The sequence below is a fragment of the Emys orbicularis genome, chromosome 1, assembly GCF_028017835.1.
Source record: "Emys orbicularis isolate rEmyOrb1 chromosome 1, rEmyOrb1.hap1, whole genome shotgun sequence".
NCBI classification, from domain to species: Eukaryota; Metazoa; Chordata; order Testudines; family Emydidae; genus Emys; species Emys orbicularis.
The window spans coordinates 330,328,071-330,345,662 of NC_088683.1; the positions used below are offsets into that span (position 1 = coordinate 330,328,071).

A 17,592-nucleotide genomic window follows, 5' to 3' on the forward strand; every position below is an offset into this window, starting at 1 on the left:
TTTAAAATTACTCTGTCCTTATTGATGACAATATAAGAAAAGACCCCAAATTTCCATGTCTTTGGTTAATTTCCTGGATATTAAAACTACCTAATAATTATACAGATATGAAATCAAATTATCCTCTATTAATGCAGTGAACTCCTGTAATTTGTCTTATAATTGCAAAATGAGTAAAGTAGTTAACTCTTATAGAAGTCTTCTGTGATTAAATACTTGGAGGAAAGTTGGTGCTGATTAACTCGATACCCAACAACTTCTTAGTGGCAGAGTCCCAATCCTTCCCAAGTTCAAGTCGATGGCAGATGGCTGGAAATTGTCTGTCAATTCTTCTTACCCATTCCACTGCTTTCTTTACTGAAGCAAAAGCCCAGTGAATAGCACTGTATATAGAAATAAAGTGTGATTATACTGAAATATGAGAACAGTGACTTAACTGAGCAGTTACTGCAGCTGTCTACAAACTAAGTACAATCAAATGCACCAAAGGATACAAGAAGAAAATCTTGCCCTTGCCACCGAAGTCACTTGGTGGAGAAAATATCAACAATGCTTCAACCCAATCATTAACAAAAGATCTCTTTATATATGATAATTTGAGGCAGAGATTTCAAGAAAAAACAAAGTCTAGCCTGAGCAGCTTTCTTGGTCTTTTCAGAAAGCATTGTCATGGAGAAAGAGATGTAGGGTCAAATTCACCACAAATGTTTGGGCTTGTCTACATGGGGAAGTTAGTGTGGAATAAGTTAGGGAGTGATTTTAAAGTGCACTGTCTACTTCGCACAAACTCCCTGCGTGGACACTCTTAATTCGCACTGAGTGCCTTTATGAACTTTAGCTTAATACACTTCCAAAGTGTAATAGTGCAGAGTAGTTAATGTGCACTAGCTACTCCAGTGACATAGGTGGCGTGAAATTAGTCCATAAAAAGCATCTCATCAAGGCAGTAATATCAGATTTGACTCTCACTTTTTGGGTCCTCAATGTGTTCACATATATGCAGAGTTCCTCCCATTTTCCTTTTCTCCCTACTATGTTTTAACCCAACATCACATTTTATTATTATGTACTACATTCCTGATTGAGGTTACAGGACAAAACCAATTTAAGCATCTCTCTAGTTTGTTTAGGTTTTTATACCATACTCATCATGTAGTAGGTGTGTGCCTTCCAGTAGCGCATTAAGCAACATGACACATCTATCATGTGTTATTTGTAACTTGTCACAGAAACCCTAGGTATATAGAGCCAGATAACATCTCCCACAGAAACACCTGAGGCAGGGAGACTACAGAGGAAGATTTCACAAGGTTTTCCTTGCTGCAAGTTCCTATAATTTTTTGGGGTGGGTGGAAGGAGCAGGAAGGTGGGGTATAATCCCCCACACTACATGCAGGGGTTAAACTCCCAGAATTCACATACCATGGGGAATCTGCTAGAGGCCGGAGCCATCTCTATGGTGTTCCTGTTCCTTCATGCGCTCCTAGATCTCTGCTGCGCTCCCCCTTCCCTTTTGGTGGAGTGATGCTGACAGGCTCCCCAGCTGTCTGGTGTTCATTGTACCTCCCCAGTAAAGGGAAGTTCCATGATGCAGAGATCGTCCATGCAAAACGTAAATCAGCATGCAGCTATATTATATTGCAGAGGGTTCTCATCTGGGGACCATCTGCATTGCCCAGGCCACTTGGAGGGTTAATGGACAGAGTGGGGATTGTGGTGTGGATGATGTTGATATCAGGGGTGGATGGTCTGGTCCAGATGATCTGTGCCATACATCTAAGAGCCTCATCAAGCCCTAAAATTAATACTGTTCCCATTTACTATATAAATAAAAGTTTTTTGCTGATGCAGGACATTGTTTATGTATTTCTTAATTTTATAGACCACATTTTGAAAACAAAGATTTTGTTGTAAGAAGCAATGCATCGACTCCCATAGTAGGGAGAAAAGTCAATTATACTTTTCATTAACAGTCATATGCTGTAGTATATTAGTTAACAATACCCAATAACTATTCATTTCACGCATGTTAAAATGTTCAGCAGTTTACATTCATACATTAAATATTTAATGTATGCATGAATCTAAAGCACACCTTGAAGTGGGCGAATCATCCAGTTTCATTAGAGATTTGAAGGTTATCCCTTCCAGTTGCTGATTATAACGTATGAACTGCAGCACCAAAAGTGTAGCAATCAACTGCAATACTTCTCTTCCTTTAGGACCTAAAAAGGAGGGGAAAGGGTGTGATTCCTAGTATAATTGTTACTTGTTAACATTAATATTAATATTAATACTTGTCAACAAAGTTAATATTTGATATTTTGTAGTACTTACTGTCAAAGTAATAGTCATGCTCACAAAATCTAGTTATCCTAATGCTGTTTAATTTTGTTTCATCACCCAATATACACAATAATCCATGCTTTTTTAAAAACAGTTTCAGAGACATATAGTTCGCTGCGTTGGAGTCAGAACTCAAGGGCTGGCAGTGTGCTGCTGGGTTTTTGTGGTTTGGGGTTGCTTCCATCATGTTCCACTTAGGGGGGGAGGGATAGCTCAGTGGTTTGAGCATTGGCCTGCTAAACCCAGGGTTGTGAGTTCAATCCTTGAGGGGGCCACTTAGGGATCTGGGGCAAAATCGGTACTTGGTCCTGCTAGTGAAGGCAGGGGACTGGACTCAATGACCTTTCAAGGTCCCTTCCAGTTCTAGGAGATAGGATATCTCTATTTATTATTATTATTAGGTCTTTGTGCAAGCAGCAAGGGGAAACTTGTACAATTTCTGATCTCTGATGAAGCACTGGAGCAGCAGCTTTGGTAAGACAGTGATTAAAGTGCACATCTCAACCCAATTTTTATTTTTGCCCAGTTTGCACTCCCCATGCACACTTTAAGCACTGTCCCCTAGTGATTCAGAGAGGACAAACTTTGTTCATGTTAATTTTCTGCCTGCCAACAGCACAGAGCAATAGCTGAAAAGGAAGAAGGAAATGTGTACATGAAAGATGTAAACAACATAATGGGAAGGGGTGGGAAGAAGCAGTACATCAGTGTAGTTTGGAATGTATGTGTGAACAAAAAGACAATCCCTGCCCCAAAGAGCTTACAATCTAAACAGACAACACAAACACGTGATGTGGAGGGAAGGGTACACACACAGAGTGAACAATATGATGGCAGCAAATGTCCTTCTTCTTCAACACTTAGCCAGACAGTTGGCCGTAGCGATCATTCGCCATTTGGTCCGTTCCTGCACAACTGCAAAGGATTGACAGCCTGAGAGTCCAACATCGGAACAGACTTGATGAACCCATGTAATAGGAGGTCTGCCTCTGGGCCGCCTCCACACCTCGGTTGGTGCAATTTTATCCCGGATGTTACAAGCCACCCGGAGAATGGCGTTCGCTGGAATGTCTTGTGGCATCCTTGTGACATGTCTGAAAAGCATAAGGTGCCGCGTGCGGGCAATGGCACCAGTAGTCTGTAGACCCGAACAACCATAAACATCTGCATTACAGATGAAGTCATTCCACTTTATGCCCAGTATATAATGTTGACATTTTGTGTGGAAAGCATCCAGCTGGTCCCTGTTCACTTCTACCCTCAACCAATCTGCTGAGCAGACGATTGGCTATAGGCATCCAAATGCCATGCTAGTTCCATTTTTATGGAGGGGAGAGGTAGCAGGTCAGCTAAATGGAAAGTGAAGGGAAGAGGGTGAGGGAGACAGGGCAGGGGAAAAGAGGGTAAAAGGGGCAACAAGTTTGGAGTAAAGCTAAGGTGAAGAGACTGAGGGAGAGGAAGGGAGTTTTGAAGCAAAAAGCCATTCAGCACAGGGCAGAGAAAGTCTAGTCAAAACCACAGAAAGTTCTCCGAGGTCCCTGCTTTGTATGCCTGTCACTAGTGGCTGGAGACTCTGGCTGGCTCCTCTTTGCTGTTTATTTCCAAGCCCACATGAGGGGGAGAGTGAGAAGGGACACTACCTAGGTCCTACTGCCCCCAGAATATAGGGAGGACTCCCCTGCATAGTTTTGGGTCCAGCAGGGTGCTGGGGGACGGATGGCCTCAGCTGGGTACCATTTTGCCTTCCTCTCCATTATGTAGAAGCGACCCCACCTTTCTGAGGATGAAAGTGGGAACATTTGAGTCTGATTTTTTTTTCTAATACAATTAAACATTTCAGAGTTGCTTAATCTAGCATGTATAATAACCAGGACAAAAAGAACCTCCACTGCTGCCCAAAATATGCTGCCTCCATAGGACAGGCACACAGCAGCCAGGACACTGAAAGAACGCTCTAGCAGAAACTTGAATTTTTAAAAATTAGTAACTTCAGAAAACTTCAAATTGATAGTGTCTATTTAAAATCTAGGGTGAGCCAATCTTAAGCCATTGTTAGTAATATGGAAAATATACATCAATATAAGCTCTACTGCACACACATGGTTATTACATTTAAAAAAACAAAAACAAACCATTAACTGTAATACCATCCAGCTACTTTTAATGAATGAGAAAACAACTGGTTTACCTAGGGACCAAATGCCTCTTTTTGCAAGGAAAATATTGGTTAAATAATCCACATCAAGATCCAAAATAACTCCAAGTTCTGGGCTGAGATTCCAAAAGCCATCCTGTGAAATAAACCAAACAAAAAAACAGACAAAGGTAATTCAAGACATTGCAAAATTCACATTAGAAATATCAAAGTACAGCTAGGAAAGTAATTACAATAAAATGTTCAAATGACTTATGCAAAAAATATAATGATCTTTCGTGAATTAGTCAGTGATCCACAAACTTTAAGATCTAAAATTCAAAAGCATGATGTATCGACATCATAATTTTAATCAGTGTAGCTAAAATGGATTCTTACTGTGAGCCTATTCCTTAACCAATCCACATACTACCTGGCCGCAGCCAGCATACCAAAAGTGACATATGTACCACAGTTGGAGAACCTCTGGAATAAATTATCTGACCAATCCTACATCAATGGAGTACTAAAAACAAACCAATAAGATGAATGCAAATCATTAGCTTCTTTCCATTATTTATCCCACGTACAGTAATGTGTTATTTGCAATGACATGTGTGGGTTAGAATAATGAGTGGGGCGCTCTGACTGGGAAGTGAACCTCTTGTGGGATGGGGAGGTTGAGACAGGGGAGCAAAGCACAAGAGGTGGGAACATTGAGTTTCAGAGGGAAGTGGGGCAGCAGTGGTGGCATCAGCAGCAAGTTCTTTATTTTCAGATACTCAATTAGATACAAACCAAACAAACTATTAACTTGCAAAAAGTTTTAAAATAAATAAATAATTTGAAAATTACCCTAAAAATAATGCTCAAAGTAGAGTACTTTCCCAACTGAATTCAGCAGAAAAGGATCCACTCCACTGAGAAAACAACAGCCCCCATGAAATTAGTAAATGTGCTATTTGTATTGTGAAATACAATGTTAAGTTTATTAAATCCCATTCCATTTTATTTGACACGAGATTGGAAATTCTGATAAGTAGGAAAGAGACACATACTAGACAGTTTGCTACTCTCAAAACAGGCGGAACACAAAGCTTTGTACTTTCACATTCAAATCAAAATGTGTCCCAGTTGGTCAGTATAATGATCTTGAAATCAAATCTGATTTTGCATAATTTTAAAAATATTGATTCTTTAATGTTAAATATTCAGGAGGCGAAACGCTTAGCCCGGCCTGCACTGGAACTGCATCTTTGTTCTTGCAGCTTTACAAGAACAAAACACTGCAAGTGCAATTTTATGCCCATAGTTACTTGTGGACACAATTAAGGTCATTTAGAGGACTAAATATCTGATTTAAAGGCATAATCAGGTAAACACAAAGTAACATTAAAATGGAGGCAAGGTGCTGGAAAATCTGTCCCATTAAACTGAATTACAGTAGTAAATTACATTGTGCTAGAAACTTTTTTTCCTTTAATGAATACTCAGGTTTGGCAATCCTGCAGGAATTATATATATATAAAAAATGTTGTAACTCACTGGATTTGACCCCAAAGTGAAGAACAGCTGCTATAGACAATACTGCTGAAGGCTGTTACAATGACCAGAGGAGATAGCCAACAGGAGCAGCAAATGAGAGTTTTATGAGGGAGTTTAAAGAGGGAACATGAAGCCAGATATACCCAAGAAACATTCTCTAAACTTAGGCCAATAATCACTGCTCCCCTCTCCCTGCCCCCAAAAACCCTACAAGTGTAAAGAGAATGCAGCCAGAAGTCCAGCATCAAAGTGGGGGCTATCCAGTTTATTGCACTGAATGTAGCATGTATGATTACCTGCCTTGTGGGCAGGTGGCATGTGTGTGCATTCAGTACAAGCAGCTCACAGCTCTCAGAGACCAAGTACAGGCTCTTGAGACCAGAGTGAATGAACCAGATGAGCTAAGAGAGAGAGAGATGTACGTAGAGGAGATTTTCCAGGATACAGTAGAACAGTCCCTCTCCCAGTATGACAGCCTCTGTGCTATTGAGGATGTTGAAAGACTAGGGGAAGGAAAACATCAAACTGGGGTAGAGGGAAATAATCCCATAGTTAGGACTCTCCTTTCAGATGATGTCATGGTATCCTCTTGCACTGAGGATACCTGTCCAGGGGAGGGGACCCCAGTTATTAGGAAGAGACTGTGTGACAGAATGTACCCGTGTCCACACAATTGTAATATTTTTTTGTACAAAGCATGTCTTGTAAGGTATCATTTGAAAATTCATAATTTGCTAGTAAATATTGTCCTGATGAAATATGTGTGGCAACATTGTATGTTAAGTTATAAGATTTCCCTGTATGATGTTATTAACACATGTTCCAAACCACAGCCCTACCCAAGCAGAAGTTGGTGAACAGGTCTATCTCAAACAGAGGAATGTGTGCTGTGCTTAATTCGAATTTAAGCAGAAAACAGAGTCATCAAGCATGAAGGGAAACAAAGAAAGCTGAAACTGGTGAGGAAAAAGCAGCAGGAAACATCCTTCCCCACAGACTTTTTGTCTCTTGGTACCCAGCTGGAAATGTTTTTTAAGAGGGGAACTGAAACTATAAAAAAAAAAAAAAAAAAAGGGACACACCCCACAACACCTCCTCTCCCCGCCCATCGCACTAATGCAACCTGAAGCGACAAAGAAAGCATTCATTGGACTCTGGGAGAAGGGGTCCTGACTTAAAAAGTCTGGTCAGTAAGACTGCTGAAAGCTTGTGGTGAGAAAACTTTGCTTTGAATTTAACATAGTTAAGATATGCACCAGTTGAGTTTTATCTTTATTTTTCTTATAACCATGTCGGTTATGCCTCATTACTTGTACTCACTTAAAATCTTTCTCCTTGCAGTTAATAAACTTGGGGTTTTTTTGTTTTATCTAATCCAGTGTGTTTAAATTGAAATGTATGGGAAACTCCATTTGGGGTGGCAAGTTGTATGCATACTATTTCTATTAAAGAAATAACAGACTTTATATAACTTCTATTGTCCAGGAGAGGGCTGGGCAGTAAAGGACATACATTTCTGGGGGGAAAACTAAGACTGGGGGTATGTTGGGGTCACGCTGCAGTATAACCAAGGCTGGTGAGAGCTGGAGTGTAACCCAAATCTGGTTGGCAGGCCGCAGTTTCACACAAATACTCAGGGTATGGCTTGCATGCTGGAAGGCTATTTGTGAGCAACCCAGGTGGGAACTCCTTCAGCAAGGCATCGTAAGGCATCCAAGATTGCAGGGCAAGGGTGGCATAGCTACTCTTTAGTCTAGATCAGTGGTCTCCAACCTTTTTATGCACAAGATCGCTTTTTGAATTTAAGGGCAACCCAGGATCTATCCCGCTCCTTCCCCGAGGCCCCAGCCCTTCCCAAAGCCCCGCCCTGCTCACTCCATCTCCCCCTCTCTCCGTCACTCGCTCTCCCCCACCCTCACTCATTTTCACCGGGCTGGAGCAGGGGGTTGGGGTTCGGGAGGGGGAGCAGGCTCTGGGCTGGGACCAAGGGGTTTGCAGTGTTGAAGGGAGCTCCAGGCTGAGCCTGGAGCAGGGGATTGGGATGCAGGAGGGGGTGAGGGGTACAAGCTCTGGGAGAGAGTTTGTGTGCAAGAGGGGGCTCCAGACTGGGGCAGAGGCTTGGGGTACAGGAGGGGGTATGGATACGTGGCTCTGGGAGGAGGGTTGGGGTGTGGGCTCCCGGCAGGGGGGTTCACTTACCTCAAGCAGCTCCCGGTTGGCGGCGCAGCAGGGCTAAGGCAGGCTCCCTCCCTGTTCCGGCCCCATGCTGATCCCGGAAGGGGCCAATGTGCCCCTGCAGCCCCTGGGAGGGGCACGTGGGTACGCACACTGCTCCTGTCTGCAGGCACTGCCCCCGCAGCTCCCATTGGCCACCGTTCCACATTCCTGGCCAATGGGAGCTGCAGAGGCGGTGCCTGCAGACAGGGGCAGCGCACAGAGACCCCTGCCCACCGTCCCCTTCCCCAGGGCTGCGGGGTGTGCTGGCCCCTTCTGGGAGCGGCGTGGGGCCGGGGCAGGCACAGAGCCTGCCTTAGCAGCAGCCCCGCTAAACCACCAGACTTTTAGCGGCCAGAGATTGTGATTGACTGGGAAAGTCTCCAGGATCAACCAATCGCGATGAGGAAATTACTCACTTTGTGCAGTAACAATGGTTCTTTGAGATGTCTGTCCCTAAGGCTGCTCCACTGAAGGTGTAATGTGTGCCCCTGAGCCTCTAATTGGAGATTTTTGGTAGCAGTATCCGTTGAGCCCGCATACATGCTCTCCCTCCCTCATGGTCTGCCTCGAGGCTATCTAGCGCTGCACGGGCGAGGTCCCCTCACTTCCCTCTCCACCCCAGAGCCCTATAGAGAACTCCAAAGTAGAGGGGAGGAGGGCTGGTTGTGCAGCACCCATAGGGACAGACATCTCAAAGAACCATCAATACTGTACAAAGTGAGTAACTTCCTCTTCTTCTTCGAGTAGTGTTCCTATGGGTGTTCCACTATACCGATCAGTACCCACCACTGGAATATGAGATTTCAGAATGGAGTCTGTCACTACAGAGTGTACTGTGGAGTCAAAGATGGCGTTGGGGGCCAAATCTTAAGTGATCGCATAATGTTCTGCAAAAGTATGGGCAGAGGTCCAAGTCGTTGCTCTACAGATTTCTGAGATAGGGATATCTTTAAGTAATGTGACCGAGGTAGAAATTTACCTCGTGGAGTGCGCATGGACTCTGGATGGAAGCAGGTTGCGTCCTTGATAACAGTGATTAATGCAACCAGAGACCCATTTGGATAGTCTTTGAGCCAATATCACAAAGATTTTGGATCTTTCTGTGGATGAAAGGAAGAATTTAGGGGATTTCCTAAAGTCCTTAGTCCTGTCCAAGCACAATGCTAGTGTCCTTATGCAGAATCATCTCCCTGTTGTCACAATACAGTTTTGGGAAAAAACAGGGAGATGAATCTGTTGATTCATATGGAAAGTGCAGAGAAAGTAGGGAGAAACTTGGGATATGGCCTTAGGGTTACTTTGTCTTTAAAAAAGGCCGTGAATGGTGGGTGTGCCATCAGGGCCGCTATTTCTCCCATGTGCCTAGCTGAGGTAATGGCAATTGGAAATGCTGTTTTTATGGACAGGTGTAAGGGACAGCAAGTTTCCATGGACTCAAAGGGAGGTCTAGTCAAAGCCCTGAGAACTAGATTAAGATCCCAGACTGATGCGGGAAGAGATTCCCAATGCCTTTAAGGAATCTACGCGTCAGCGGGTGAGCAAACACTGAGAATCGGTCTACCCGGCAGTGGAAAGCCGTTTTCACTGAGAGATGTACCTTAAGGGAGCTGAGAGAGAGTTTTGACCTCTTGAGGTCTAAAATGTAGTGTAAAATCAGAGGGAGGGAAGATGAGGTTGGGTCTATGTGTTTAGAATGACAACAAACTTGGAATCGTTTCCATTTTGCAGGCGAGTATGTCGAGTGGTCAACTTTTGGCTGTGTAGCGACATGTCTTTGCTCATCAGAGCATTCTGCCTCTAAGCCTTGGAACTAAGAAGGAGCCAAGCCTGGAGGTGGAAGAACCGCAAGTTGGGGTGAAGGATCAGCCCATTGTTTTGAGAGAGCAGGTGAGTAATGTGCCGAAGAGGAACAGGAGGGCATATTGCCATCTGTGTCAGGTAAGGGAGCCAGACTTGTCATGGCCAGGAGGGGCAATCAGAATAACTCTCACTTTATCTCACTGAATGTTCAACAGGACCTTGGACAGAAGAGGAAATTGATGAGGGCGTTTCCCAGTGAATGTTTTCCCCAGGCCGGCCCTGGAGCAGTAATGACATTTTTTGTTCTGGGAAGTAGCAAAGAGATCCATAGTCAGAGTTCCCCTTAGGGCGAATATATCTTGAAGCACCTCTGAGTTCAGTACCCACTCATGGTCGTGACAAAAATTCTGACTGAGACTGTCGGCTGTCATGTTCTATATCCCTGGTAGATAGACAGCTGAGATAAGCACATTGTGATGGGTGCATCAATTCCAAAGTTTGAGTGCTTCCTTGCAGAGGGAGAGAGATCTGGCACACCCTTGGTGATTTATGTAAAACATACAGGTCATGTTAAGTCTATCAAGACTTTCACATGGGTGTTCTTGATGAAAGGCAGAAAGTGTGCACAGGCATTCCTGACAGCCTTTAGCTCCCAAAGAGTTATATGGAAGGTCACTTGCCCTGAACCTTGCGGTTGTGTAGGTGAGCTCCCCAGCCTATTAGGAAAGCATTCGTCCCAGGGTGGCGAGTCTGTGTAGTGGGAGGAACGCTCTCAAGGTTGGTGCTGATAAACTCCAGTTGCTGTACCAGGGTTCGTGCACCGCTAAAATGAAGAGAACCTTGGAGAATACCCTGGGTGGAGCAGTCTGAACTGATAACAGTCCTGCCCCAAACGTAAACCATAGGAAATCTCCTGTACAATGGTTATATTGAGATATGGAAGTAGACATCTTGTAGGTCGAGTGCTGTAAATCAATCTCCTTGCTCTACAGCTGGAATAATGACTGCTAGTGTGACCATCTTGAAAGTCTGCGCCTTCCCGTATTTGTTTAATACCCTTAGATCTGGAATGGACCTCCAACCTCCCTTCGCTTTGGGGATCCGGAAATAATGAAAGTAAAACCCCTTGCTCCTGAGTTGCACCGGAACTGGTTCAATGGCCCCTAGCCATAACAAATGATATATTTCCTGATGAAGTAGGTTCTTATGAGAAGGGTCCCTGAAGGGGGACAGGGAAGGAGGGTTGGAATGGGGAGGGACATGAATTGAATGGCATAACTCTTCGAAATAATCTCCAGGACCCATCTGTCAGAGGTGATATTCTCACAACTGCTGTGAAATAGGGCCAGGTGACTTCTGAAGGTGACAAGTGTGTAGGTGGCAGCTGATGTTGCAAGGTATAATTGTTCAGGCCCTTGACCAACCTGTCAAAAGCGCTTAGAAGAGGCCGTTTGAGAGGTCGCAGACTGGGGTGTGGTCTGCTTCTGCTTTTGAGCTCTGGTCTTCTTACACTGTGGCTAATAACAGCCCTGAGATGGTGGGTATTGAGGAGATTGTGACCTGTGCTGTGGCTGAGAGGTATATCTTCTCTTCTGTCCCGCAGTGTAGATTCCTAGGGAGTGTAATGTGGTCCGGGAATCCTTCAGGATGTAGGGAGAAGAATCGGTCTTCTCTGCAAAGAGTTTGGGCCCTTCGAACAGGAAGTCTTCTGCAGAGCTTTGGGAAATGCAGAAAGTTGTAGCCAAGAAGCCTGCCTCAGTACCACTGTTCTGGAGACTGGGCGGGCTGCTGTATCAGCTACATCCAGTGCTGTCTCTAGCACCAGTCTGGCTATTAACTGACCCTGTCTAAGAATGGTCTGAAACTGCTCCTTGTGTGTCTCCAGTAAATGCTCCAGAAACGCATTGAGTTTCCCATAATTAATAAAATGTTATTTGACCATGACAGTTTGGTAATTCACGACTCTAAACTAATGTCGCCGGCAAATTTGCTTCTTTGGGAGGGATGTAGTACTTTTTTTTTTTTTTAATTATTTTTATTTTTGGCTCTGTTGCTGGTTGGTGCGATGGAGGCTTGTGTCTGCTGGATGACTTTGGTAGGATCTAGAATAGCCTCATTAATTGGGAAGGCAACACTGGATGAGGAAGAGGTGTGCAGAATATTCACCAACTTGTGGTGTGTATCTGCCACCTCCTGTAGAGGAATCTGCAGCTCATCTGCCACTCTCTTGGTATGATCCAGCAAGTTCTTAAAATCATCACCTAGTGATGGCGGGGGGGAGACATTACAGCCTCATCTGGTGGAGATGAGGAGAAGTTTGCTTGGGGGGGTAGCTTCCCCTTCGAGTCTTTCTTCCTGTTCTGAAAAAGCTTCCTCCTCCCCTGGCTCAGGGGCTCTGGACAGCCAGGCTGTAGGAGACCATCTGGTGGACTCTCTCTGAGAGACACTGGACAGCTGCAACATGTGTGTATGTTGCCCAAGGATTGCAATATGGCCACGGGGGTGGGGGGGAAGGAGGGCAGGCTTGGGCAGAGGGGTTACTCCAGGGGGCCTGTATCACAATTGTGGGTTGTCTCGATGGAATTGGGGAGGACCCTTGTATTGTGATGGTGGGCCACGATGAGGAGTCAGGGAAATGACCTCCTCCTGGCCACTGTCAGAACGGTCACTGGGTAAGGGCACATTTCTGGGGAAGAGTCAGCATGGCTTTTGTAAAGAGAAATCATGCCTCACCAATCTATTATAATACTTTGAGGGGATAAACAAACATGTTGACAAGGGAACTCCAGTAGATATAATGTACTTGTACTTTCAGAAAGCCTTTAACATGATCCTTCACCAAAGGCTCTTAAGCAAAGTAAGCAGTCATGGGATAAGAGGGAAGATCCTCTCATGGATCAGTAACTGCTTAAAAGACAGGATACAAAGGGTAGGAATAAATGGTCAGATTTCACAGTGGAGAGAGGTAAATAGCGGGGTCCCCCATGGGTTTGAATTGGTACCAGTGCTGTTCAACATATTCATAAACAATCTGGAAAACGGGGTAAGCAGTGAGGTGGCAAAGTTTGCAGATGATACAAAATTGCTCAAGAGAGTTAAGTCCAAAACTGACTGCAAAGAGTTACAAAGAGATCTCATAAAACTGGGTGACTGGGCAACAACATGCCAGATGAAATTCAATGTTGATAAATGCAAAGAAATGCACATGGGAAAACATAATCCCAACTATACATACAAAATGTAGGGGTCTAAATTAGCTGTTACCACGCAAAAAAGAGTCATTGTGGATAGTTCTCTGAAAACATCTGTTCAATGTGCAGAGGCAGACAAAAAAGATAATCGTATGTTAGAAACCATTAGGAAAGGGATAGATAATAAGACAGTAAATATCATCATGCACTATAAAAATCCATCGTAAACTCACACCTTGAATACTACGTGCAGTTTTGGTTGACCCATCTCAAAAAAATATATAATTGAAAAAAAAAATACAGAAAAGGGAAACAAAATTGATTAAGGGTATGGAACAACTTCCATATGAGGGGAAATTAAAAGGACTGGGACTGTTCAGCTTAGAAAAGAGAGGACTAAGGGGGATATGAAAAAGGCCTATAAAATCATGAATAGCGTGGAGAAAGTGAATAAAGAAGTGTGTTATTTACCCCTTTACATAACACAAGAATGAAGGGTCACCTGATTCAATTATTGTAAACAAAGCAAACAAAATGAAGTACTTCTTCAAACAACACACTGTCAACCTGTAGAACTCATTACCAGGGGATGATGTGAAGGCCAAAATTATAACTGGGTTCAAAAAAGAATTAGATAAGTTCATGGAGGACAAGTCCATCAATGGCTATTAGCCAAGATGGTCAGGGATGCAACCCCATGCTCTGGGTATCCTAAGACTCAGACTGCCAGAAGTTGGGATTGGATGACGGGATGGATCTGTAAATAATTGCTCTGTTCTGTTCATTCCCTCTGAAGCATTTGGGCCCAAGCACTGTCAGAAAAGAGAATAGCAGGCTATATGTACCATTGGTCTGATCTAGTATGGCTGTTCTATGTTCTCACTCTAGCTCCCATTAATACTTTACTAAAGACTCTGACTGCTTATTAATTGTACCAGAACACTGAGTTGAAGATTTAGAAAATTTATCTTATAATTTCAGCAGCTCAAAAATATTGAGACACATCTCTTGGTTGTGAGGAGGCTTTTTTGAGGATTCCTAGTCTGATCACTGGAGCTGCCAATGAAATCAACAAATTCAACCAAGATTTTGTCTCATCATGTATCTTACAAAATTAGATTATAAACTAATAAGAAAGATGAATTTGCACAATGCAAACCTGCTTATCTGATGGCAGGACTGAATGGTCTCAAAGTGCAACTGCTTTTTGAACAAACTGGCTTTCAAAAAGGCAACATATTGGAAATTGATTTCTTTCTGAGTAAATCCACAGTATAAATTAGATTGTATGATAGGGTGGCTGCCCCTCACTGGCAGAAGAGGGGTTAAAAAGCATCCCTAGGGAGGCTGTGCCGGAGGCAGCCAATCAGAGAAGGGCTGTAGGGAGGAGCCAAGCAGGGCCATATAAAAAGGGAGCTGCATGGCAGAGAATGCAGTTCTCTGCTGGGAGCCCAAGGAGGAAGGACTGTGTCCCTGGAGGGCTGAGAGAACTGCCAGCACCCTGGACAGAGCAGTGCTGCTAGCAGGGACCGGGGGAATGGAAGACAGCTCCTGGCTGGCTGCTGCGGTTTGCAGGCTGAGGCCCTGAGGAAAGGGCAAAGAGAATGCTGGGGCCATGAGGAAGTGGCCACACAATCCACTGCAGTAGCCACTAAGGGAAGTGGCTGAACAGTGGACTGCAGGTCCCCTGGAAGGGGGGAGCACAGTGTGTGGCACGGCCAGAGGGCTGTGTCGCTGAAGAGGACGCCGTGGTCCTTCAAAAGATGTGGGTCCTAGAGCAGGAGTGACGGCGGCGAGGCACTACCCGAAGAGGGCACACTAACATGCAGAGCTAATTCCCAAGACAGCCAGCAGGAGGCGCCAGAGTGGTCAGCGCACCCTGTCAGAGATACCAATATTGTTATTTATATTGAGGAACCATGAGGAATACCAAGTAAATTCTCCTGTAGGACCCAACAGAAGTAACTCTTCGCTAGACGTAGATTTACATTTAGATGCCAACAGAAGAACACAAAGTACACTGTTTGTAATAAAAACAATTTAAAAAAAGTTATTCCTTGTATCTTGCTTTTAAGTAACGCAGATATGGAAACAACGGCACTGTACCTGATTTTGGAGCTCAAAAATCTGAGTCCAGGTTACAGCACTTGGTCGACTTCGTTGAATCCTCATTTGTGATGATGTTTTACCAAGCTTTTTTTTCCTCATTGCTGTTAAGACAAGATCCTTTAAAAAAAAAAACCCAACAGAAATATTCACTAAGAACCTGATTCTGCCTTATTCTTTTAAATAGTACTTCATCACACAACTAATTCCACTGAGATCTATGGGACTACTAGTGTAGTAAAGTAAGATTAATCAACATGAATAAGGGTGGCAGAAACAAGATCCAAGTTTATATCACTCCATTAAAAGTTAATTAAACCTCCAAAATATAAATCACTATAAAAGAGCAGAATTTACCTCCTCTTCTTCAGCAGCCCTTGATGCGGAAGTCCAGGGCAATCAAGAGCAACTACTCCTGTTTGTTTTGGCTGCATGTTCAACATCAGAGAAAGGCAAAGCATAATTCAGACTTCTACTAACCTTGCTGAGCTCACGATGAAGTTTTTCTCTACCCTTTGGTGCAGTATGTACCATTGGTGATCCTAGTCTTAACCTAGCTGGTGAAGCAAGAACTTCAGGAGTAACTTGTGCTTCAAAATTTGCCTTCTTCAGGGTTCTGCCCATAGGAGTAAATGAGCTCTTTATATATGAAGAAAGCCCCTGAGTGAATTCAGGAGGGCAAGGAGGAGGGCAAGCAGCTTGAAAAGAAAAATTAATGCCAGTAGCCTGTGAACGTTGAGGAAAAGGCGGACCAGCTGGAGGCGTGGGAAGTCTGATTTTTAAAAGTGATTGACTATGCAGGTCGAATTTTAGTGGTGGCACAGAGATAGATTCAAATAGTCCAACTTCAGTGGCACCAGCATCATATTCAACTTCAGCAGTCTTTCTGAATCCTATGGAATCTGGTAAGATGCACTGTTCAACCAAGGGAAGTTCTTTGTCACTTTGAAATTGGAGACTTTTAAGCTTATCATCTCCTCCAATTTGGAAGTGGTCAGAAAAACCACTAGTTACTTCATGAAAAGGAACCTGTCGAGTAAAATTATAAGAAAACAAAATATTTCTGGAGTTTAAACCAATTTTTTGTGTGATTAAGACCATATTTTCATTAGACACAGTATCAATCTATCATCATCATTCTCAACACAAAGCCTATTTGTCTTGTCAATTAAACAATTAACTTCTTTCCATGCAGCTGAAGCCAGGCAAATTCGGACTAGAAATAAGGTGCACATTTTTAATAGTAAGGTATTGGGCTAATTTCACAATTTCTATGCAATTAATGGAATCATGATGTACACAGGATCGTCCCCATTGTGGGGTCTTGGCTGAGGATGTGTAGAACAGGGTGAAAGGGAAGGTATTCTTTTGAGCTGGGTGAAACCTTGTTATGGGCTGAATTAAAACATCGTTGAGATTGGGTGTGAACGGACCCTACAATTAACATGACTGTCAGGATAAGGCTGGCAGGATGCCCCCCTAAGACAAAAGGGGTGTGACCCATCCAGGAGTTTTGGACTGAGTGTTTAATGGGGCTATTCTGAATATTATTTTGGTATGTATGTTCCCTGGGTGGGTTCACAACTGCTTTTGTTTTATGAAGGGTGGGTCCTGCTTAACTTATCCTGACAGTCATGTTAACTGTAGAGTGCATTCACACCCAATCTCAAAGAGGCAAACAGCAAGGCCATGCCTACACTACCAAGTTTTGTCGCCAAAACTGCCGTTTGTCGACCCAAACAGTGTAGACACTGCAAGGTGACTTTTGTCAGGGAAAATGCCTGGTTTTGGCAACAAAATACATCCACCCTCATGAGAGATTTATGTCTTTTTCCTCCACATTTTTGTCGACAAAGTGCCAATATAGACACCACGCTTCATTTAATTGCTTTAATTGGCCTCCAGGTGGTGTCCCACAATGCCCATCCTGACCGCTCTGGTCAGCAGTTTGAACTCCGCTGCCCTGCAGCCAGGTAAACAACCTCCCCATTAGAAGCCCCGGGAATTTTAGAAATTCCATGTCCTGTTTGCTCGGCATGGAGAGGTCTCATCGCATCTTCCCAGGTGACCATGATGGGTTATCACAGCAAACGCTCTCCCGCTTGGACCACTGCAGAGCTGCTGGATCTGATCAGCATATGGGAAGAGGAGGCTGTGCAGTCACAGCTGCCTTAAGCCGTAGGAAGTAGGATACCTACAGGCACATTTCTTGAGACTTGTGCGAAAAGGGCTGTGATCAGAACACGCTGCCGT

At 43.8% G+C, this 17,592-nt stretch overlaps 1 protein-coding gene across 1 annotated transcript in view; it reads right to left on the reverse strand.

The window, feature by feature from the left end:
- Positions 1-208: 208 nt before the first annotated feature.
- PARP4 (poly(ADP-ribose) polymerase family member 4) overlaps positions 209-17,592 on the reverse strand; it is a 109,075-nt gene continuing 91,691 nt past the window's right edge. Inside the window, exons 32-36 of the mRNA XM_065397604.1 lie at positions 15,820-16,368; positions 15,340-15,459; positions 4,535-4,637; positions 2,096-2,225; positions 209-383 (exon numbers count right to left, since the gene is read on the reverse strand). Of these exons, the coding sequence (XP_065253676.1) occupies positions 209-383; positions 2,096-2,225; positions 4,535-4,637; positions 15,340-15,459; positions 15,820-16,368 (1,077 nt within the window). The remainder of the gene's footprint in view (positions 384-2,095; positions 2,226-4,534; positions 4,638-15,339; positions 15,460-15,819; positions 16,369-17,592) is intronic.